The sequence below is a fragment of the Dryas octopetala genome, chromosome 8, assembly GCF_963921425.1.
Source record: "Dryas octopetala chromosome 8, drDryOcto1.1, whole genome shotgun sequence".
NCBI lineage: Eukaryota > Viridiplantae > Streptophyta > Magnoliopsida > Rosales > Rosaceae > Dryas > Dryas octopetala.
The window spans coordinates 4,736,220-4,760,425 of NC_141373.1; the positions used below are offsets into that span (position 1 = coordinate 4,736,220).

The following is a 24,206-nucleotide window of genomic DNA, read 5'->3' on the forward strand; positions in this document are numbered from 1 at the left end:
TATATTTCTCCTCTTATTTTATCTATTTTTTTTCAAGAAAAGTTGCACATCTGTATGTCTACACCAAGGTTTTTGACAGAGGTTAATCATCTTTTGAGTTTTTGTTGTACATAGGTGGACAACGATCAAAGGGGCACGCATTGCTCGAAATCCTATTTTAGGATTTGGGGAAGAAAAACTGAGGGTCTGTTTGGTATTCTATTCAAAAATTATTTTTTGTTTTTAAAAAAAATAATAATAAGTTTTAGTAAAAAAAACGTGTTTGGTAGACCATTTTTAAAAACAGTTTTTAGAAAAAAAATTCAAAAACATGCTTTTTTTAAAAATGATAAAACATCGTTTTTTTTTTTTTTTACACTTCCTTTTTTCTTAGATGTCATCATTTTTTAAATTTAAAAATTGTTTTCAAATTTCATACCAAACACGTTTTCAAATTTTAAAAATTGATTTTGAAAACTCACATTTTAAAAAAAAAAATCTTAATTTTTGAAAAAAAAAAATTTGAGTTTGATACCAAACGAGCCCTGAGATTTTCTTTAGTCTATGTAAACTGTAAAGTGATTGAACACTTGTTAGATAAAATGTATCAATTATAAAAAACCTAAACGTATAGCTGGCCTTAAAAATCAAAAATAGGAAAAGTTGAGGCATATACTAGCAGAGTAGAAGTTCATGAACAATATTGCACACTTCCAGGTTGGAAATTGAAGTGAAAAACTATTCTAGAATGTTTTATTGAGAGAATGAAACCTAAACTATTCTAGAACTTCTACTCTGCTAGTATATGCCTCAACTTTTCCTATTCTAGAATGTTCCATCAAACTAGGTAGGCAACATCTCCATCAAACTGCTAAAAGAGAGACGCAATTCACCCGAGACACACCAAGGAGATTTGCTTGATCAAATCAGCACTGACATGGATAAAGAGAAGTTCTTGTCAGAGGATTTTGTTGTCCAGTTTGTATTTGGGGCCTTGTTTGCTACCTTTGAGTCTGTTTCAGTAGTACTGGCATTAGCATTCAGTTTATTGGCAGATCATCCTGCAGTTTTGCAAGAGTTGACTGTAAGTAGACTAAGTTTGAGCATCAATTTAGACTATTTGGTGTTCATAACTCCTCTATTTAAGACACTAATGATCAATTATATTTTATAATCAGGCTGAGCATGAGGCAATTCTCAAAAACAGAGAAAATCCAAATTCCTCACTCACATGGGATGAATATAAATCAATGACTTTTACTCTTCAGGTTAAATTTACAATGTCAACATGTTCCTTCTACCTTGCTCAATCGTATCACAAAGTCTTATATCTTTCTGGTCTTTTCAAAACATTGGTTATCAATGAAACTTTTAGGCTGGGAAATGTTGCACCTGGCCTATTACGTAAAGCTTTGAAGGATAACCCAGTAAAGGGTAAGTCCTTAATTACAAATAGCTCAGGCCTTTTGTTTCTGACTGAAAATAGTTCTTCACTAAAATGTATAAGTACATGCTTTGCAGGATTTACAATTCCAGCAGGTTGGACGATTATGGTTGTCACCTCTTCACTTCAGTTAAGTCCTAACACATTCAAGAATCCCATTGAGTTCAATCCATGGTGTTGGAATAATTAAGTTTAGCATTAATGTCTTAATGTCTTAAGCTATTTATGGTTCTCTGTTACCTGTCTTGGGTTAATTAGCCGTTTATGTTAATTGCCTTGGGCATATCAGGAGGCCTCATTAGTAATTGTTGTTGGCCTTTATGTCTGGTAGTTAGCTGGTGTACGTTCTCTATATGTACTTGTGAAGTTCAGTCCTCTGGATATAATGAATAGTTAATCTTTCTATTCCAGTTTATTATCTCTTTTGTTTCTATAGTGTTGGAAGGTGCGTTTGTGTGGGGAGGAAGAGGGGGGGCGGTTGAGTATCACCATTTCCATTTTTCCAATTAAATTCAATTTTTATTAACATTAATCACAATCACAAAACTCTGGCAGTGTTGTAAATATATTGTTTTATGTGGCTATCCCTGTAATTAGTTGTAGGGGCATACTAGTAAATATACAAAACCTAGTAAACCCTACTTCTATATAAGGATATTTATAACATGAATAAGATAGACTGATGATATTCTCTCTGCCTCCTCTCTTCCACAAACCCTAGATTTTCACATACTTTTACAACACGTTATCAGCACGAAAAGCTCTTTGGATTGTGGATCGCCAAACAAAAGAGGATCATCATTCAATCCGTTCTTCAATCAATCAAGCACGAGAAGCTCTTTGGTTTGTGGATTGTGGATCGATAAACGAAAGAGAATCATCCTTCAATTTGTTCTTCAATCAAGTAGGTTTTATAAAACAATTTTATGTTTATGTTTTAAAACCTTTGATTGATTGAAAAATCCTCCATGAAGCATGAACCCTAAATTTATGAGATTGATTTATTTGGGTTTATATATTTTTATACATGCTTCCTTGAATTGAATGATTAAAAAGAGGAAGAGTTTTTGGGTGATCGAAAAACCACCCCGAGCAGCAGCCCCGCTGCCTTGCGCTGCCAGCAGCAGTCACGCATCGCTGCCTGCAGCAGCAACCCCCCTCGCGCGCCTCGCCCCGCTGCAGCCTTGCACCTCGCAGCCCCCACACCCACGCGCACTGCCTGCAGCAGCCCCTCTCTGCCAGCAGCAGCGCCTCGCTGCCATGCTGCCTGCAGCAGCCCTCGCGCAGCCTTGCTGCCTCGCTGCCAGCAGCTCCTCCTCGCGCAACACCTTGCTGCCAGCGCCTCCCAGCAGCAGCAGCAGCCCCGCTGCCTTGCGCGCTGCCAGCGCCTTGCAGCAGCCTCTCGCTGCACCCTGCCAGCAGCAGGGCAAGCTTCGCTGCCCACCAGGCCAGCAGCCCCTCGCGCGCGTAGCACACCACCTCGCATGCTGCCAGCAGCCAGCCAGCAGCCAGCAGCCTCGCAGCAGCCCAGCAGGTCCAGCTTTGCTGCAGCCCAGCAACGCAGCGCACAAGGCCCAATTGGCCAGCAGCCCAGCAGGCCCGCCACGGTGGGAGCCCAGTAGGCCCGCCACGCAGGCAGCCCAGCAGGCCCACCATGCCGCTGCCACGTCAGCTGCCACATGGACGCCACGCAGGCAGCCACCAAACTGCCACGTCAGCTCCACGCATGCGCCACCAAGCTGCCACGTCAGCGCCACGCATGTGCCACTCTCACGCTGACACATGGCAAGCCTCCTGAAACTTTGTAAAAAGGAGATGTTAATTCTTGTCATGCCTGGGGTTTGAACCCAGGACCTCTTGGGTACCAAGAGTGCACCTTAACCACTGTGCTACTGATGGTTTATTGTTAGTATACAAACCATTTAATATATATACTCTAAATGTCAGAAACTTTTATTCAAATAATTTTGTGATATTTTTCTGTTCTACTTGGGTATATGAATATTTTACTTGCTTAAATTTTTGCACTAGAGTATATGTGTAGAAATTGCAGGTAATTAATGAACCAGTAGTTCATACATAAATATTGAACCTGTAGCTTCAATAATGCCATATAAGGAACCTGAAGTTTCCTTTATAAAATTCACCATACATGATAAAACCAGTAGATTTTACATGTCTATACCATGTTATAGAACTTGAAGTTCTTATTTGTTGCTTATGGATGTTATTGCCCAAAGCATTAATTATGGTTATTTGTTCCTTTCAACCAAAGAATGTCAAATCTCAATAAGCTTGATTTTGTGGTTTTGGAAGTTTCCGGAAGAAACTATCTAAAGTGGACTCAATATGTTAAGCTTCATTTGACTGCCAAGAAGATGAGGTCGACAATTAATGCTGACAATGTTGTCGCAGAGTCCCTTAAGGAAAGTGCCATGATCTTCATTAGGAAACATATGAAGGAAGCACTCCAAGTTGAGTACCTCGCTGAAGAGGATCCACGAGCTCTTTGGGTTGCTCTGGAAGAGCGGTTTGACCATCAGAAGACCATTTTCTTGCCTGAAGCAAGATATGATTGGCAGAACATCCGTTTCCAGGATTTCAAATCCGTGAATGAGTATAATTCGGAGATCTGCCGGATCCGGTCACTCCCTAAATTTTGTGGGAAGAAGCTCACTGAAGCTGACCTATTGGAGAAGACTTTCTCCACCTTCCCTACCTCCTGTTTGGTCCTGCAGTAACAATACAGGGAGATGAATTTTACTAAGTTCTCGGCATTGATCACTATTTTATTGTTCGCTGAAAAGAACAACAACTTATTAATGAGAAATGATCAAGCCCGACCTGTCGGTACTAAAGCAGCACCATTGCCTGAAGCAAACGCTGTTGCTTATCGCGATTCAAACCGCGAAAGAGGATACCGAGGTCATGGAAAGGGCACAAAGTCTGACCGCCCGAGATATGGAAGGAAAGGTTTTCAGAGGAATGATCTGTATGACCGAGGCCAACGTGGCCATGGCCCACGTGGTAGGAACCACGGTCCCTCGGCCCCAAGAACTCGAAATGAGAGGAACACTGGTCCGGCCCGTCGCCACCAGAATCAGAATCAGAATGATCTCTATTACCAATGTGGAGGAACTGATCACTGGTCCCGCACCTGCCGTGCATCAGCGCAAGCTGTAAATGAGTATCACGCCAATCGCGGAACTCGAGAAACCAACCTCATTGAGGGATCATTTCCTATGGATACCACCATAGAGGTCACTGATTTCCAGGCTGAATCTGGACACTTCGAGGATTAGAAACTCAATGACATGGATATGATCGGCGCTTGTGTCGTATTTATTTTCTGAATAATGTTTTTCTTATTCGGATTATTTTGGTGATTTATGATTTGGATTATTTGTTTTGAAAATTTGGTTATGCTCGAATATTATTTAATTCAATCAAGTTATTTTCATACATGTGATCTATTGAATTAAATTTATGAATAAGCATGTTTAGTGGGGAAGTTTGTTGTCTGGCAGACAGTGCTACTACGCACACCATACTTCAAGATCGGAAGTATTTTTCAAACTTATTGCTTACTCATACCTCTGTGACAACCATATCAGACTAATCCAACCTGATAGAGGGCCATGGCAAAGCCCATTTTTATGTTGTCCAATGGTACTGAATTACCATTAATGAGGCCTTATATTCTCCAAGTTCCAGAAGAACGTTGTTGAGTTATAAGGATATTCGAGCCAACGGTTATCACGTTGAAACCACTGAGGAAAATGGAGTGGAATATCTTTGCATAACCTCCAATTTGTATGGCCAGAAGCGTACATTGGAGAAATCGAAATGTCTCTCGAGCGGTCTTACATAACCACCATTTGATCGATTGAGGCCAATCACATAGTTAACCAGAAGTTAACCAATTCGAGCAGTTTCTTTCTATGGCATGACTGGTTGGGATACCCAGGTCAAAGTATGATGCGCCGTATCCTCAATTCATCACACGGGCATCCCCTTACTAATAAGGATCTTGTGTTTAGTGACACACTATACCAAACTTGCTCGCTCAGAAAGTTGAATACTAGACCATCATATGCAAAGACTAGTAAAGACTTCATCCTTTTCTTGCAAAGGATACAAGGGAATATTTGTGGACTTATCCAACCACCATGCGGACCATTTAAATATTTTATGGTTTTGGTTGATGCATCGACAAAGTGATCACATGTTACACTATTGTCCACAAGACACGCTATTTTTGCTAAACTTCTCGCCCAGAAGGCTCACCACACGGATTATCCTATAAAGTCCATAAGATTTGATAATGCCGGAGAGTTTACATCGAAAACTTTCGATGATTATTGCATGCCCCTTGGGATTAATGTTGAACATCGAGTTCCCCATGTTCACACCCAGAATGGTCTCGCAGAAGCGTTCATTAAAAGATTACAAATGATCGCACGAACCTTGGTAATGCGCACCAAGCTTCCAATTTCTGCGTGGGGCTATGCAATCTTGCATGCAGCCATATTGGTCCGGTTGAGGTCCACTGCTACCCAACCTTACTCCGCGTTACAGCTGGTGACTGGGTACGAACCTGACGTTTCGTACTTACGCGTATTTGGGTATGCAGTTTACGTGCCAGTTGCGCCGCTACAACGTACCAAAATGGGTCATCAACGAACGATGGGCATATATGTCGATTATGAATCCCCATCCACTATACGCTTTTTAGAGCCCTTGACAGGCGATCTCTTTACCGCTAGATTTGCGGATTGTCACTTTGATGAGACAGTCTTCCCGCCGTTAGGGGGAGATAAGAACGTCACCGTTCCTGAAGAACGACGTGAATTGACGTGGAATGTCCCCACTATGTCTCATCTCGATCCTCGAACCGCACAATGTGATAGTGAAGTGCGGAGAATTCTAGATCTACAGAGTATAACTCATAATATGCCAGACGCATTCTCTGATCTAGCTAAAGTGACGAGATCACATATACCTGCTGCAAACGTGCCTGCAAGGATATCCGTCCCTGAAGAACGTGTCGTCCCAGGAGGACGTGTCGTTCCAGATGGACGAGGTACAACAATAGTGGCTAACCAGTCATATGTCCCTGCCCAGAAGTGAGGTTGACCACTAGGTTCGATGGACTCTTATCCCCGGAAGAGGATACATTTGGCACAAATGAGTCCCCTTGACATCGCGATCTCAATTGATCCATCTCACGAAATAGTTCCGGATTATGGGTCCGTCCCAGAAGAGACGGCGTTGGGGGACGCTCCAACGTTAGAACCCACTCCCGAGAACATAGAGATCTCTATAAATTATGCATGCTTAAGTGAGCTCTGGAATCGAAACGAGATTATCATCGATGATATATTTGTATTCGCGGTAGCTACCGAAATCATAACTAGCGATGACATCGAACCTCGCTCCGTTGATGAATCTCAACGTCGAGACGACTGACCAAAATGGAAAGAAGCAATCCAGGTCGAATTAGATTCCTTGACAAAGAGAAAGGTGTTTGGGCCTGTCGTTCCTACACCTTCCCCATGTTAAACCTGTAGAATTTAAATGGGTATTTGTAAGGAAGCGTAATGAGAAAAACGAGATTGTAAGATACAAGGCTCGTCTAGTGGCGCAAGGATTTTCTCAATGCCCTGGGATTGATTACGAGGAAACGTATTCTCCCGTAATGGACGTGATAACGTTCCGCTACCTTATCAGTTTGGTAGTTTCCGAAAAACTGAGTATGCAGCTTATGGATGTGGTCACTGCTTATCTCTATGGGGATCTTGATACAGAGATATATATGAAAGTTCCCGAAGGACTTAAGATACCCGATGCAAATAGTTCCAGACCACGGAACACGCTCTCCATTCGTTTGAGGCGTTCACTATATGGATTGAAACAATCCGGACGGATGTGGTATAACCGTCTAAGTGAGTATTTGATCGGGATGGGATATGTGAATAATGATCTATGCCCTTGCGTGTTTATTAAGAAAACAAGTTCTGGTTTTGCTATTGTAGCTGTTTATGTCGATGACATGAATCTAATTGGTACTCCTGAAGAGATCAAGGAAACTGCTAAACACCTGAAGTTGGAATTCGAGATGAAAGATCTTGGGAGAACGAATTTCTGTCTCGGCCTGGAGCTCGAGCACCGTGCAGATGGAATTCTAGTCCATCAATCGAATTACATCCAGAAGATGTTAAGGCGCTTTAATGAGGATAAAGCGAAGCCTTCTAGCACACCCATGATCGTCCGTAGTCTAGATCCTAAGAAGGATCCGTTTCGTCCCGCAGACGATAACGAAGAGATATTGGCACCAGAAGTCCCATATCTAAGTGCAATAGGCGCATTATTGTACTTGTCTCAATGTACTAGACCGGACATCTCATTCACTGTGAACTTGTTAGCTAGATATAGCTCTGCGCCAACACGCCGCCACTGGAATGGCATAAAAGACTTTTTCCGCTACCTTAAGGGTACGACGGATATGGGCTTATTCTATCCCTAGCTACGCATCAAGGAATGGATCGAACCCCCTCGATCCTCGGAATGATGCCCGCCTTTTTGGATATGCTGACGCAGGGTATCTATCAGACCCGCATAAGGTGCTTTCTCAAACTGGTTATGTCTTTACCATTGAGAATACAACAATATCTTGGAGGTCTACGAAACAGACCTTTGTTGCTACCTCTTCGAATCATGCTGAGATTCTAGCCCTTCACGAAGCAGTTCGTGAATGTATATGGCTAAGAGCAGTTTCCAAGCATGTTCGAACTACGTGTGGGCTGAATTCCACCACTGATGAACCAACGATTATCTATGAGGATAATGCCGCTTGCATCGAGCAGATGAAGACGGGTTTCATCAAAGGAGACAACACCAAGCATATTGCACCGAAGTTCTTCTTCAATCAACAGCAACAAGAGCATCAGATGATTGAAGTCAAGCAGATCCGATCTCAAGACAACCATGCAGACCTCTTTACCAAGTCCCTACCAAAGTCCACGTTCTTGATGCATGTTCGAGATATTGGTTTGCGTAGATTGGCTGATTTACCTAGTATGTAATCTTCAGGGGGAGTCGACATCAGGGGGAGTATCCCGAAGCATACTCACTTGACCATCGTGTACTCTTTTGTCCTTCGTCCAGGGTTATTTTGTCCCACTGGGTTTTGTTACCTGGCAAGGTTTTAATGAGGCACATCTTGGCATGGTCACCCTACTCATACTACATCCTGAAGATGTGTTGATCTGATATATATGCATTTGCTCATCTTTTCCCTTCGACCACGGGTTTTTCCCATTGGGTTTACCGGGCAAGGTTTTGGTGTAGCAACTCTAATGCACCCCGCTCCCATAGACATACTATTTGCCTATGATCCAGAAGATATGACTTCACCTACTTTCGAGGTTCTGATGCGACTACTCCACACTCACGCGCGTTGCACTCTTTTTCCTTCGACCAAGGTTGTTTTTGTTCCCACAGGGTTTTTATTACTTGGCAAGGTTTTAACGAGGCAACTTAGAAGCGCATAGCAGAGACAACACTAATGACATGGAATATCCAAGGGGGAGTGTTGTAAATATATTGTTTTATGTGGCTATCCCTGTAATTAGTTGTAGGGGCATACTAGTAAATATACAAAACCTAGTAAACCCTACTTCTATATAAGGATATTTATAACATGAATAAGATAGACTGATGATATTCTCTCTGCCTCCTCTCTTCCACAAACCCTAGATTTTCACATACTTTTACAACAGGCAGCTAATTTTATATATATTTGATGAAAATTAGGACCTTGACTCACATTCAATATCAAAGAACTTTATGCCTTTTGGTGGAGGAATGAGACAATGTGCAGGGGCAGAGTATAGTAAAGTGTTCTTGGCCACCTTTCTCCATGTCTTGGTCACCAAATATAGGTACCTTTTCCCTCTTATTTGATATCATTTTCTCAAGAGAAGTTACCAACTTCTATGTGTCTGCAGTAGGGTTTTACAGAGCTTAATCATCTTTTGGATCTCTGTTCATAGGTGGACAATAATCCAACGGGCACGCATTGCTCGAAATCCTATTTTAGGATTTGGGGATGGCATTCACATTAAGTTTGAGGAGAAGAAAAACTGAGATTATTATTCTTTTGTTCCATGTAAAGTGATCAAACACTTGTTGTATGTATAATCACCTTAAGCACAATCATGTTATTAACAACCCAAACATATATCTGGCCAAAAGAAAAAGGAAAAGCTGAGACAAGGACTAGCAGAGTAGCAGTTCATGTACAATATTGCACACTGCCAATTTGGACATTGAAGAGGAAAGTATTCTAAATGTTTTATTTGGAAACCCTAATGTTTGATTCTATCAATCTGGGGCATTTTGATTTTGAATGTTCAAGTTAAATATGGTTATTGAGCTAGAATGCAACTATTTCATACATTTCATTTCAAAATCCATAGTTCAAATTTTGCATATATAGCATACATTGCATATCTTTCATCTTTGTCATATCAAAGAGAGAACTCTAAAAGAAGGCTAATGCCTCCCATAACCAAGCTCACTGTCCATACCTGTCACATCCAAGCCTTCTGCCTCCTTCTCCAACTCTCTTTTTGATGCCTCAAGATCTTCCTCTACTACCCTAACCATTCCCCTTAGACTCTTCATTTCGCTCTCCAAAGCCTTCACATCTGCTCTCAATTCTTTCACTCTCCCTGCCCTTTCAACCAACTGCTTCATATTCAAAGCAGATTGAACATGTGGTTCCAGCCAAACCAAGTCAAACTTGAAGGACTCACGCTCCTCCCATAAAAGTTGAAGGCGTTCACAAGCATCCTCGGTCATATCCTTGACTTTTGTCGTCTTCAGAAAATGCAGGACTCGGCTTAAAGCCGAGAATGCACATTCAGTAAACATGCGACTTCTCTTCTTTTGGCATTCAATCAGCAAAGGATGCCACAAACAGACTTCATCTAGCAGTGGAACAAAAGAGAGAGAGAGAGAGAGAGAGAGAGAGAGAGAGAGAGTCCTTTACTATTGTTGGGTTGCACAAGCACTTGCGTCGTTTACTATTCTAGCATTAAACTTCTGTACGTCTCTACCATTGCATTTTGTGTCTTTGGGAGGAGTAGCTCAAATTCTTATAAGCCACTAGCAAGGCCCTCACATCTTCAATGTGAGATTTCTCTCAACAGACACTCTTTGATTCTCTAAATAAAAATTTATAATAATGTCAAGTGTCAGTCACTCCATTAATAAGTGTCACAAAAATTGTGTACCTTGTTTTAGACTTTAGATCTAAGTATCTAACTACATATAAGGGTTTTAAATAAAAATTAAGATGACCATCATACCTGGCCTAATAAAACATGTGGCAATGACATGGAAAAAGAGAATAAAAATTAACTTGAGTTCAAATATTTTCAGAAAGTGAGAAGAAAAGAAAGAAAAAGCTTCTTCTTCCTCTCCTTTCTTGTTTTCTTTGAAGCTTGTTTTTATTCTCATGTTATTGCCACATCATTAATAGTGTAGTGACGACCATCTTAACTTTTATTTAAAACTATTAGATGAAGTTAAATCTAAGGGCTAAAAAAGGTGTAAAATAATTTGTAACTATGTCCTAGGATCCTAACCGTTATATAAGCTTATTTGACATATACATTGTGCGGTTGGTAAAACAGAGACCACTAACAAGCAGGAGATTGCGAAAAAGTAGTCTAAAATGTTAATGTTTGATTCTCTCAATCTGGGGCATATGGATTTTGAATGTTCAATGTAACATGTTCAAGTTAAGTATGGTTATTGAGCTAGAATGCAAGTATTTCATTAATTTCAAAATTCAGTCCAATTTTTGCATACATATATGCTTGTCATATCAAAGAGAGAACTCTACATTAAGGCTAATGCCTCCCATAACCAAGCTCACTTTCCATGCCTGTCTCATCCAAGCCTTCTTCTGCCTTTTCCAAGTCTCTTCTTGCTGTCTCAAGATGTACCACTACAACAGCTAGCCTAACCCTTTCGCTTAGACTCTTCATTTCGCTCTCCAAAGCATCCACATCCTCTCTCAATTTTTTCACCTGTCTTGCCCTTTCCACAAACTCCTTCATACTCAAAGCTGATTGAACATGTGGTTCCAGCCAAGCCAAGTCAAATTTGAAGGTCTCAAGCTCCTCCCATAAAAGTTCAAGGTGTTCACAAGCATCCTCGGTCATATCCTTGACCTTTGTATACTTCAGAAAATGCAGAACTCGGCCTAAAGCTGTGAATGCACATTTAGTAAACATAAGACTTCTCTTCTTCTGGCACTCAACCAACGAAGGATGCCACAAACACACTTCTTCTAGCAGTAGAACAAAAGCTTTTTCTATTCGCCCAAAACCCCTGAAATCCATGAGTTCGCCAACTCGGGTGGAAGGAATTTCCACATGATCCTTTGCAACATAAGGGTCACCAATGCCATTAGGCTGAGTACAAACTTCGTCTTCATCTAAAATCTTAATTCCAACCTTGCTGACTGCAACATTGGCTTCAACAACACATGTATCATTCAAAAGATACCCTTTACTAGGGTCATGAAACTCAATTAGAGGCATGAACGATGCAAAGCCCCAGTTACTCTCGCCTTCTTTGATCTCATGTTGAATGTCATGTGTTATTGACTTGTTACTGTCAAGTTGATTAACCACAGTCAAATTGCATTGGGCATGTCTACTCCACCCATATGGCAATGTTGAAGCATCTGCCACCTCCAAAAGCATTGACAAGTACAAGTGGTTGGAGTACTTTAGGCCCTTCGGATACATTAAGATCCGCCATTTGAAATCAGCACCAACAACGAAAACATCAGAGTAATGCATCTTCGTATTCAACTCGGAGAAGTTGTAAATTGTCCATGTGAATGTCTCAGATACAAGACCCTCCATTATTCCAATCAATGGAAGAATATCACAGAGGAAGTGTGTGTCAAGCGAGTTCTGCAGGAGATGACGTCTTTTAAATCTTCCTTTAGGCCTTTGGTTTGCATTGTGTAATAGTTTGGAAAGAAAGAGTCAATCAGCCAAGTGAGCCAACTTGAGTCCTTTACCATTCCAGCATTAAATTTTACTGTCTCCTACCTTTACATTTTGGGAAGAGAGATAGTCACTCCATTGGTGTCAAAAATCAAGACACTCTCAGATCTTCTGTTTACTAAATAATTAAATATCCTTATCTTACTAATTGGTTGCAAAACCATTTAATAATGTTTTGTTGGTCAAAAATGATGAATCTGATACTCTAATGTTTAATATGTTTCAACACAGACCGAGCCCTTCATAATAGGAATAAAATTATGAAAAATGCTATGTCCACCAAATCTGCTTACCCAATGATGTGTCAGGATACATGTTCTGTTAGAATTAAATAAATAAATAGCTTAGGCCCTTTGCTTCTAACTGAAAAAGCTCTGTCCTTAATAAAATGTTTCAAGTAAATGCTTTGCAGGATTGACAGTTCCAGCAGTTTGGACGATTATGGTTGTGACCTCTGCACTTCAGTTAAGTGCCAACACATCCCATCGAGTTCAATCCATGGCGTTGGATGGTTCTTGTGTTTTGGGAGTTTGAGTATCATTTTTAGTACAATAAATCACAATCACAAAAGTCTCTGGCAGCTGCTTTTGTTTTATATTTGATGGAAATTAGGACCTTGATTCACATGTCATATCCAAGAACTTCATGCCTTTTGGTGGAGGATTGAGACAATGTGCAGGGGTAGAGTATAGTAGAGTGTTCTTAGCCACCTTTTTCCATGTCCTGGTCACTAAATATAGGTACGTTCACCCTCTTGTTTCATCTCGCATTTTCTCAAGAGAAGTTATGCGTACGTCATGAAGTCATGACAAAATTTAGTAGGTTGATCTTTCACTCTCTACAATTCTTTAGCTCTGCCTTTCAATGAGGCTACACAATCTTTATGAGCAGCAGGCAATTGTGAGAGCAGGGACCAGCCTTATTTATAGATGACTTTCTGATAAGTCTCTACCCGGCCATTAAGATAACCTATCAGAATTCCTAATCCTAATAGGGTTAGGAGGCTTTACCCATATTTCTTATGAGAAAAGTATTCCATAGACCAAATAATCACACTTGAATTGGGTTTCATAGGTGGACAATGATCAAAGGGGGCTGCATTGCTCGAAATCCCATGTCAGGTTTGGGGATGGCATTCCCATTAAGTTCTAGAAGAAGAAAAACTGACATCATTTCTTTTATGATAAATTGATCCGGCACCTGTCTAGATAAATTTCATATGGAGCTACAAGCCTAAAATGCAACTATATCATATATTTCAGAATTCAAAGTAGTCCAAATTTATATCAGAGAGAGAATTCTACAACAAGGTTAATAATAGCGCCCATAACCTAACAGAGCATGAGGCTCTGTGTAGTGATCTCCATATATTTCTCCAATCAAAATATTTCGATTGCGTGTCATGTAAGCAACAACAGTTAGACAAACGAACTACAATAAGTATGGGTTTCATCTCAAAAGGCATGGGTGTGGGTGATATTAGTAGTGGACCGCCCACTTATATACGATAGACTTTTGTGTCAATTTCTGATATGAGACTCTTTTTCACATCCATTGGCTTGTATCGAGCCCCACAACTTCAACAAAATTTTGAAATTCATTCAGGTCCACAAGAAGGTAACAACCATGTTGAGGGATATGCCAAAGGAGAGACTCATTTCACCTGATATGCCCCAAGGAGATTTCCTTGATCAGGTCAGCATCGACATGTTCGTGACAGAAGAGTTTGCAGTCCACTTGGTATTCGGGGGCTTGTTTGCTTCCTTTGAGTCTATTTCACCAGTACTGACATTAGCTATCAGTTTTCTCGCAGAGCATCCTTCAGTTCTGCAGGAGTTGACTGTAAGTAGCTAAACAAAGTTTGAGCATCAGTTTAATGTTCATAAGTTCTTTATTTAAGAAAAGTAATGGTCAATTATCTATTATAATATCATTAGGCTGAGCATGAGAGAATTCTAACAGACACAGAAAATCCAAATTCTGCACTCACATGGGACGAATATAAATCGATGACTTTTACTCTTCAGGTTAGTTCTACACACTCACATGTTCCTTCTACCTTGCATAACACTATGGCAAAAGTCTTATAACTTGCTGGTGTTTTGGAAAACATGCATAGGTTATCAATGAAACTCTTGGGCTGGGAAATATTGCACCTGGCTTATTACGTAGAGCATTGGCAGATATCCCTGTAAAGGGTACGTCCTTAATTACAATTTTCTTAGGCCCTTGGTTTTAACTAAGAAAAAAAAAAAAGCTTCTCAATAACATATACTTTTAAGCAAATGCTTTGCAGGATTTACAATTCCAGCAGGTTGGGCGATTATGGTTGTCACCCCTGCACTTCAGTTAAGTCCCAACACATTCAACGATCCCGTCAAGTTCAATCCATGGCGTTGGAAGGTGCGTGTGTGGGAGGAAGGGTTGAGTTGAGTTGGGTTACTTGAGCATCATTATTTGCCCATTTTCCAAATACTTTCACATTTTAGCAGAAATAAATCATAACCACACAACTTTGTTCTAGCTAATTTTATTTATTTGATGGATATTAGGACCTTGAATCACATGTTATATCAAATAACTTCATGCCTTCTGGTGGAGGAACGGGACATTGTGCAGGAGCAGAGTATAGTAGAGCTTTCTTGGCCACATTTCTTCATGTCTTGGTCACCAAATATAAGTAAATCTCTTTCCACTCTTATTTGATCTCATTTCTCAAGAGAAGCTACACCTCTACGGTGACTAGAAGTCTAGACCAAGGCTCTTGACTCTTGACTTACAGCTTAATCTTCTTTTGAATTTCTCTTGTTCATAGGTGGACACTGATCAATGGGGGTCGCATTGTTCGAAATCCCATGTTAGGATTTGGGGATGGCATTCACATTAAGCTCGAGGAGAAGAAAAACTGAGATTGTGCTTCTTTTTTATTTATGGAAAGAGAAGGATAATATATCTTAATGGCTATTATTGCAAAACATTAATTTAAATTTCAAGCAAGTAACATGACAATATTTCTTAATTACTAGCTATCAGTTTTATTATTATTTCTAAGCACTTATTTAAATCTAAACATGTAACATATGCAAATCAAACTATTGCTTCTTTCTTTTATGAAATTTTAAATTTTTTTTTTATTTTAAAAATGAAATTCAAAGTTAAAAGTACTTCTTTAACATTGTCAATTCTAAATTTTAATCATTTTATTTGTATATTGTCTTGTTAAACATAATGATAATATAATATGTTTAATTTTTATGTTCTGATTTGTGAATGCAAATCACACATTCAGATAAAAATTAACTCAATCACTCAAATAAATTTTTCATCTCACAATAATATAAGTATCTTGTATAATCAAAATGACTGACACAAAAACATTTTCCCTTTATTAGTATATATATGTAAATACAATCCCATAATCAATGTGCCATGAAGTCATGAAAATACAACTCTCATCCCCTATTGGATTCAGGAGTAATCCACTTTTTATGAAAGAAATACTGGCGCGTGGTGTCATGAAATTCAAATGGCAAGAAATGATAACATACCACAATATGCATGTTCAATAATTTCTCTTTCAATTGTTAGTTTGTTACAAACTTTCAGGTGAGAAAGAAAGATTATTCAATTTAACAAATATTATTATGTTATTGTCTATGCTAATATGGGTTTGAATAATCGAATAAACTAAGATTAATTAACCAACCCTCGATCTTTCCGACTTTACTTTCACTTTCTAAGTTTCATTCGACCTTTTTGAATTTAAGACTAGAGAAGACTGAATATTCTTCTTAATTTCTTAGGAAAACTACATATATATTCAAGTTACGTAACATCTCAATAATGTGTAGAGCACATGTGTGGCAAGGAGGAGCACCAAGGAATGCCGAACACTACATAAGCAACTAGTGAAAGCGAAGTCAAAAGAGTTATAATACTTTACTGAGAAAACAAAAAAGTACCTATTTGGTATTCTATTTAAAAATCATTTGTTTTTTCATAAAAAATAAATAAATAAAATACCATTTGTTTTTTCAAAAAAAAAAAAAACCTGTTTTACTAAAACATGTTTGATAGACCATTTTCTAAAAATAATTAAAAACAGATCTCTTTTTTAAAATAATAAAATATCATTTAAATTTTTTTTTTCTTCTTTTTTCCTTAGCTGTCCATATTTTAAAAATTATTTTCAAATTTCATACTAAACAATTTTGAAATTCATATTTTAAAAAAATTCTTAATTTTTGAAAAATAAAATTTTGAGTAGAATACCAAACCAGCTCTAAACTAAACTTTTACAATAATAAAGCTCTAACTATGTTTCACCATATTTCTCGTTATAGTATAAAACACTTAAGTGAGTGAGTGTTTATCAACACGGCATTGTTGAACTTACTAAATATATATAACGTTCTATGTATACTAAGTCGATCTTTCTACTTTTTCTTAAAACACACTACGGGAATTATTAGGACGTTGTGATAAAAGCACGTCACATGCAAATTTTGACTACTTTCCTTAGTAAGATAATGACCTATATTTGGATGACTCTTAACTATATATGCAGTCTTGATAGTTTTATGACTCTTTGCATGTTTCTAAGTGGTGGGTATCTTTTTCTTAATTTTTAAATTTTGTTTGATTTTTTTTTTTTTATCATAAATGGTCCCTCAATTTTGACCAAAATATCAATTTGGTCTTTAAAGTACATTTTCACTCAATGTGGTTCTTTATATTTACCACCGGTCTACCGCACATCAATGTTGTTATTTCATTCAATTTCATTTCAATTGTCGTAAAAAATGGTCACATTTGCTAAATGAAATCTTTTTTAAGGGATTAAAATGTCTTAACACACTCAAAGGGGGTGTGTTAAGACTCAGGTTGGAGATTTTTTTTCCTTATACTCTTTAATTATTTTATTTTTAACCATTTTAGCATTTTTTTTTAAGAGTAAAGTGGATTGTAAGGTCTTTTTCGGTTGTTGAGGGATGTGTACATGACGACCATTTTGCCTCACATAAAAGGGTCATGTATACTATACATAATAATTTTTTTTTGAAATTCAAACAGACTATAACAAAAGAACAATATTGATGTATTGTAGTAAAGATAAAGGACCACATTGAGTGAAAATACAGTTTAAGAACCAAATTAATATTTTAGTGAAAATTAAGAGAACATTCATAATAACAAGCTATTTTGTTTTAATAGTTTCATACTATATACCCTTATTTATTATACTGTTTTTATGGGATGCTTTGTTGAATAAAAAGTATTTTAATGAATTCCAAATTTGGTAAAGTTTGTACCACCAAAAGGTTGGCTTCTAACTTTATAACAGTATATATACATGATTCGGTGGATAAAATTGGTAAATAAAGTTGGTGAGTAACAATTTTGATCAGAAACGTGTAGAATCAAAATATCTTGTCGGAACATTAAATATTAGCAGTGTATTTTTTTGGACTTTGTGAGTTTTAATAGTTGATGAGTTACAAGTTACAACCATCGACTGTGTTTGATGCCTCGGAAACTGAGAGGATCCGGAAGATGTGCATTAATAATACATTGTCGATTACAATACGGAAGTGAAAGCATTATTTACAGGACTCCATAGAAGTCAAATCACAGAAAGAGTGGTGATAGCAAAAAACAGAAGTTAGATCAGAATGGAGAAGCCGGTGGCCATTATAGGAGCTGGGATCAGTGGCCTCCTGGCCTGCAAGTACACCCTTTCAAAGGGCTTTCGACCCATTGTGTTCGAATCCTCCAGCTGCATCGGAGGAGTGTGGACCAAAACTGTTGAGACTACAAAGCTCCAAACTCCCAAACCAGCTTACCAATTCTCAGATTTCCCATGGCCCTCTTCAGTGGCAGAGGACTTTCCCAACCAGCATCAAGTTTTGGACTACATCCAATCATATGCTCACCATTTTGACTTGCTCAAGCACATCAAATTCAACACCAATGTGTGTGGGATAGAGTATGAAGGACCCTCTGAGGATGAGATGCAATCTTGGAGTCTTTGGGGTGGGACTGGAGAGCCCTTCAGCTCCAAAGGGAAATGGAAAGTTATGGTACAAGACAAGCATAGCCTTTCAACTGAGGTATATATATATATATACATACATATATATACTTATCTTACATGTTTTTGTATGATTTCGAGTTTAATTATATATTATGTTGTGAGACTGGTAATATTTCTGTCGTACTGATCGGGGTATGAACAAGCAGGTTTACCTGGTGGACTTCGTGGTCCTCTGCATCGGACGATTCAGTGATGTTCCAAACATTCCTGAATTTCCTCCAAACAAGGGGCCAGAAGCATTCCATGGCAAGGTCATACACTCGATGGATTATGCTGCTATGGATTATGAAAGCGCCCGCGAATTCGTGAAGGGAAAGCAAGTAACAGTTGTTGGGTTTCAGAAATCTGCATTGGACATTGCAATGGAGTGTTCAAATGCAAATGGTAATTAATCAATTTAGCAGTGAGTCAATGTTAGCACTTGTGCTAGTGAGAATTATTTTGAATGTCACATGTGCCCAACAACTACCACAGAAACAATAATTTGAATGTCACATTCATTTGCAGGGTTGGAACATCCATGCAGAGTGTTGTACAAGACAGAACACTGGAATGTTCCTGACTACTTTCCATGGGGTGTGCCTCTGGTATACCTATACCTCAATCGCTTCTCAGAGCTTTTGGTTCATAAGCCTGGTGAAGGCATCTTACTCAGTCTTCTGGCAACAATTCTTTCACCTGTGGTAACCCCAATGGCTTATAGTTATAGCTCTTATTCTTCTTTCAGGCTTTCAGCCTCAGAGGTTTTGGTTCATAATCCTTGTTAATTAATTTGTGATTATTGGACAGAGATGGGCATTTTCAAAGTTTGTGGAAAGCTATATAAATAAGAAGCTTGGGTTATCAAAGTATGGGATGGTGCCTAAGCATAGTTTCCTTCAAGAAATCAGTTCTTGTCTGATCTCAACAGTGCCTGAAAAGTTCTATGACCGAGTCCAAGACGGCAGCATCATACTAAAAAAATCTCCCACCAGCTTCAGCTTTTGCCAAGAAGGCATTTTGGTTGAAGGGGACAGCTCTCCTCTAAAGACTGATATGGTCATATTGGCTACTGGATATAGGGGTGATCAAAAGCTCAAAAACATCTTTGTGTCTCCCACATTTCAAGAGTACATAGCAGGGTCACCTACCACAGCATTACCCCTCTACAGGTTAGCTCCTTTCGCAGATAATGTACAGTTATATAGAAAAATGTTCTCTTACCAAACCGTCGAGTCAATTTAGAGCATTGATTAGGTGAGTTCATATCCAAGATACTTGATAAGAGAAGACTACCACCTTATTATACAACTCTATGTATAATTTGATTTTGCTAGGTAGTTTATGACTAAAGCCTTCAAGATAATGTGGTAGCTCAATATGCTTTTATTTGAATCAGGGAATGCATTCATGGACGAATTCCACAACTAGCTGTAATTGGATTCTCCGAGAGTGTTTCAAACTTGTACACCTCCGAGATGAGGTGCAGATGGCTGGCAGAGCTTCTCGATGGCACATTTAAGCTACCAAGCATAAAAGAGATGGAGAAAGATGTAAGAAAATGGGACGAATACGCAAAGCGATACTCCGGAAAATACTACCTGAGATCGTGCATCGGTGCCCTTCATGTATGGTACAATGACCAGTTGTGCAAGGACATGGGATGGAACCCCAAGAGAAAGAAGGGACTCCTTGCTGAATTATTTGAACCATATGGCCCCATGGATTATGCTTCCTCATAAATTGGACAATAATGACATAATAAATTGTTATATGTGATCCAAAATTTCCTCACTTTTCTAAGTTTTTTCCTTGTATTTATTGTTCAAGCATAATAATCGATTGAATAATAAAGATGTGCCACACTATTATTTAATTTATTTTGTTCTCTTAAGCGTGAGCCTCTGCCCATTTCATTAAAAAATTCTACCATACAAACATAACATAAATATATCGTGTTTATAACCTTTAATTTTATCAAGTTTACTTTTCTATTAGTAAGGTATAAAGTTTGTCACAATTAAATCTATTTGTATATCATTAAGTGTTCATACTGTAAATAAACCACCTCCATAGACCCATGTGCTGCCGACCCTCCAGGACCCCATGAGCCCCTTCTGTGCTTGGACGACTTGTGCAAGCAATGGTGCAGTCCATGTGAGCCCATCTCACAATTCATTGACTAGCTAGCCATAGTATATTAATTATTAACGGATCGATCTGATGAGTCTGCATCTGAGAGATGTGTGCAAAAATCCAAAATCCCATTTCTGAATTCTGATTTCTCAGTACGTGTACTCGATGCAAGCAAAAGTCTTTTCTGCAACTTCCCAACTGCTTCTCTTTGTTTTTATAGCTTTCGGCAAAGTGATATGGACGCACTCCCCAACCTGCAACTGCATGCCCTGCCCTGGGGTCTCACTTCCCCAAATCGGGGGGCAGTCCCCACCGAAAGTCTTGTAGTGGGTCTTTAGAGATTTGTTCTTTTTTTATATTATTTTTCAATAATAAAATTGCAAGTCATTCATAGGAATATGGAGAGCATTCTTGTGTCACATCCCTATGCGATTTTTCATCTTTGAGAATTTACATGCAAAATTTCCTCACTTTTCCAAGTTTTTTCCTTGTATTTATTGTTCAAGTATAATGATCGATTGAATAATAAAGATGTGCGGTGCCACACTATTATTTAATTTATTTTTTTTTTCGCTTAAGAGTGAGCCTCTGCCCATTCCATTAAAAAATTCCTTGCAATTTTCAGATAAAATGACCTTCAAGCATTTTTGCCATTATCTATGTTTTTTGGTTAACAATGCTAGCAAAGCTGAACCACAAGTTTCACTTTCAATTTCTGTGAAATTAAAACCGTAAACCGAGATCAGTAGAATGGCGATTCCAATTACATTCTTTGAAATTCATAGGTGGACACTGATCAAAGGGGGTCGCATTGTTCGAAATCCCATGTTAGGATTTGGGGATGGCATTCACATTAAGCTCGAGGAGAAGAAAAACTGAGATTGTGTTTCTTTTTTATTTATGGAAAGAGATTAAACACTCATGTATTCATGTATTTATTTTTCTCATCAAGAGTTATGTCACAAATATATGAACGTATTTTCATTCTTAATTACCAGCTGATCTATTCTTCAATTCTTTTTTGGGCGACCAAAGCCCATAACAAAAAGAATTCAAAAACTTATATCGGGTCGGCCTTACTATCGAATTAAAATCGAGCAGAATCTCAACTAATAACCCAAAATTCAATAATGGGTAAAAAAGAATATCAAGCAAAACCTCAAGCGTTCTTCTTGCAAATCAAAGGTGGTTTTATTTGATCTTTGAAGTATCGAATTATATATCTCATGGACACATAATGGTTGGACAATATTCGGTGGTGACCGACATCTTCTCCTCTTTACTGAAACACACAAAAACATACCTCAATTTCACACCGATTTTCACAGAAAAACACACGCAAGGAGATAATGAAGGAGACGATTGCTCTATTTCTCAGTGAATTATCACTGAGAGTAGCCGAGGAGTAAGTGCAAGGTGGTTTTGGTTTCCTGTCGCACTCTCTTCATTCACCTGGTAACTTCTTTCTTTTTCCTAAAAGAACGTAGGAAGTCTTTAGCCTCGTTGGTTTCTTTTATTTTGTTTTACAAAATTGTATAGATAGTTGTGTTTTTACCTTCATGTGCTTTTTAAATGTGCAATGTTTTTATTTATAAGTGAGGCTAGTTTTGGAGTATTTGAAAAATTTAACCTTACTCTTCCTTCTCCCATTATGTATATATATATATAGATTAGGAAAAATATTTCAAATGACTTAAACTTTGCCCTTGTGTCAATTCAGAATATGAATTATGGGTTGTACCAATTTGCCCCCTTAATTTTATTTTGGATGCCAATATGCCACTTCCGTCAACTCGGTTGCAACTTTCGTCAAAAGGTTATCACGTGTCACGCACGTGATCACTTTTTTAGGAGTAAATTTGTCATTTCACTTGTAATACAAGTCCATAGGAGTTAAATTACTTCATGCACGTGGCCATTTTTTGGATGGAAAATGTAATTGGACTAACGGAATGGGCAAATTGACTTCAAAATTAAAGTTAAGGGAGCACATTGATACAATTCATAATACGCATCATAAATTGACACATGGGTCAAAATTTAAGTCATTTTTAAAACATTATATCACGTTTAGGAATAAAGAAATGGGTGAGTTATCATTTTTACCTTTTAAAAGTGGCTCATATATTTGATACGTGACTAAAATTGACAGAAAAATTTAATGTTATTGATGAAATGGACTTAAGTGATTACGAGTGAAAGTTGAAGGACTATAGAATTTAAAAAATAAATTCGTATACTAAAGTTATACTAAGGTAAGGGTAAGGTAGAGGATCATTATTGTCATTTGCTCTTAAATTACGTGACGTGATTTTGTGTGGTTACATAAATAACTTTTTGCAAATAAAGGCTATAAAAAGCTTTCAAATTTGTCACCTTGCGCCACACGTGTAACTGTGGCAGATGGCCACTGCCACATCGATGAGGGCATGAAGTGGCCACTTCACTCTTATCAGGCCGTCCAAATTTGACCAAAGCAAAGTCATTACTCCGCACGAACCAAAAAAAAGAGAGTAATGACTTACCTTTTTTAAATTGTATTATTATCGTCATCAATCTTCGTCAGGTCAAAATTCAGGCTAAATCTTTCATGAAGCATGCCCCAGTTCCATCTCATATCCCCATTGGGCATGCCCCATGGAACAGACTCTCCAAAATTCATGGCAAATCCTTTTGTTTGGTGTCGATTTTCATTTCTTAATTTGACCTAGAGAAGAATAATATATCTTAATGGCTATTATTGCAAAATATTAATTTAAAGTTCAAGCAAGTATCATGACAATATTTCTTAAGGCTTATTATTCTATTTGCCCCCTGAACATAGTTTGAATTCTTACTTCACCCCTTAATTTTTTTTTGTCTCATTTCACCCTCTGATGTTATATTCTGTATCTCCCTTAACTTAATTCCGTCAAATTTGTCAATATCTCTTGTTAGAAATGCTTATGTGGCATCCACTTGTGCATAAAAATTAATTAAATATTATTTTAAAATATTAATATCTTAAAAAATTCTAATAAAATTCCAATTTTAATAAAAAATTACAAAAAAAAAAAATTCAAACGCTCACCCCAACCCTCCCTTCCCGATCGGCAACCCACCAACCCCCATACTCTGTTTCTTTTTTTTTATTATTTTTTATTGAATTTGGAATTTTATTTTAATTCTTTGAAATATTAAAATCTTAATAAAAAAATAAAAATAAAAAAGCACACCTAGATGCCACATTGCCACATCAGCACTTTAATGGTAAGAGAGGAGGGCATTGAAAATACCTGTTTGATAACCTACTCAAAAACTTTTATTTTTTAAAAAACAAAACCCATTTATTTTTTAAAAAACACAAAAAATGTTTTAGTTAAGAAAACATGTTTGGTAGACTATTTTAAAAAATAATTTTTCAAAAACATCTCTTTTTAAAAATAATAAAACATCGTTTTTTTTTGTTTTTTTTTATACTTCATTCTTCCTTAATTGTCAT

At 37.9% G+C, this 24,206-nt stretch overlaps 3 protein-coding genes and 1 pseudogene across 4 annotated transcripts; 3 read left to right on the forward strand and 1 right to left on the reverse strand.

Moving 5' to 3' along the window:
* The first annotated feature begins 672 nt into the window (after positions 1–672).
* Positions 673–9,571, forward strand: LOC147276298 (beta-amyrin 16-alpha-hydroxylase CYP87D16-like; annotated as a pseudogene).
* A 1,772-nt stretch (positions 9,572–11,343) lies between these two features.
* LOC147276299 (protein RESTRICTED TEV MOVEMENT 3-like) lies at positions 11,344–12,369 on the reverse strand. 2 transcript variants are annotated; one of them, XM_086253032.1, is made up of 2 exons: positions 11,919–12,369; positions 11,344–11,849 (listed from the first exon to the last, which is right to left on the reverse strand). In XM_086253032.1, exons 1-2 carry the CDS (start codon positions 12,367–12,369, stop codon positions 11,344–11,346), a joined length of 957 nt encoding a protein of 318 aa, XP_086109158.1. The 2 variants fall into 2 exon arrangements, with proteins under 2 accessions (XP_086109158.1, XP_086109157.1); XM_086253031.1 differs by having other exon boundaries at positions 11,344–12,369.
* Positions 12,370–12,957: 588 nt separating this feature from the next.
* Positions 12,958–21,604, forward strand: LOC147276300 (beta-amyrin 16-alpha-hydroxylase CYP87D16-like). Its single transcript, XM_086254142.1, has 7 exons — positions 12,958–13,044; positions 14,122–14,358; positions 14,454–14,543; positions 14,636–14,714; positions 14,813–14,919; positions 15,069–15,196; positions 21,511–21,604. Exons 1-7 carry the CDS (start codon positions 12,958–12,960, stop codon positions 21,602–21,604), a joined length of 822 nt encoding a protein of 273 aa, XP_086110268.1.
* Positions 18,189–20,331, forward strand: LOC147276301 (putative flavin-containing monooxygenase 1). Its single transcript, XM_086254939.1, has 5 exons — positions 18,189–18,626; positions 18,757–18,994; positions 19,118–19,293; positions 19,400–19,761; positions 19,989–20,331. Exons 1-5 carry the CDS (start codon positions 18,189–18,191, stop codon positions 20,329–20,331), a joined length of 1,557 nt encoding a protein of 518 aa, XP_086111065.1.
* Positions 21,605–24,206: the final 2,602 nt, after the last annotated feature.

What these genes read in the sequence shown, in the direction of transcription:
- LOC147276300 (XM_086254142.1), top strand. Translation starts at nt 12,958, where the DNA reads ATGGTTGTGACCTCTGCACTTCAGTTAAGTGCCAACACATCCCATCGA. An exon ending in ATGGTTCTTGTGTTTTGGGA is followed by an intron (nt 13,045 to 14,121) that starts GTTTGAGTATCA and finishes AAATTCATTCAG; the next exon opens with GTCCACAAGAAGGTAACAAC. An exon ending in GTCTTGGTCACCAAATATAA is followed by an intron (nt 15,197 to 21,510) that starts GTAAATCTCTTT and finishes TGAAATTCATAG; the next exon opens with GTGGACACTGATCAAAGGGG.
- LOC147276299 (XM_086253031.1), bottom strand. Translation starts at nt 12,369, where the DNA reads ATGGAGGGTCTTGTATCTGAGACATTCACATGGACAATTTACAACTTC.
- LOC147276301 (XM_086254939.1), top strand. Translation starts at nt 18,189, where the DNA reads ATGGAGAAGCCGGTGGCCATTATAGGAGCTGGGATCAGTGGCCTCCTG. An exon ending in CAACAATTCTTTCACCTGTG is followed by an intron (nt 19,294 to 19,399) that starts GTAACCCCAATG and finishes ATTATTGGACAG; the next exon opens with AGATGGGCATTTTCAAAGTT. An exon ending in ACAGCATTACCCCTCTACAG is followed by an intron (nt 19,762 to 19,988) that starts GTTAGCTCCTTT and finishes TATTTGAATCAG; the next exon opens with GGAATGCATTCATGGACGAA.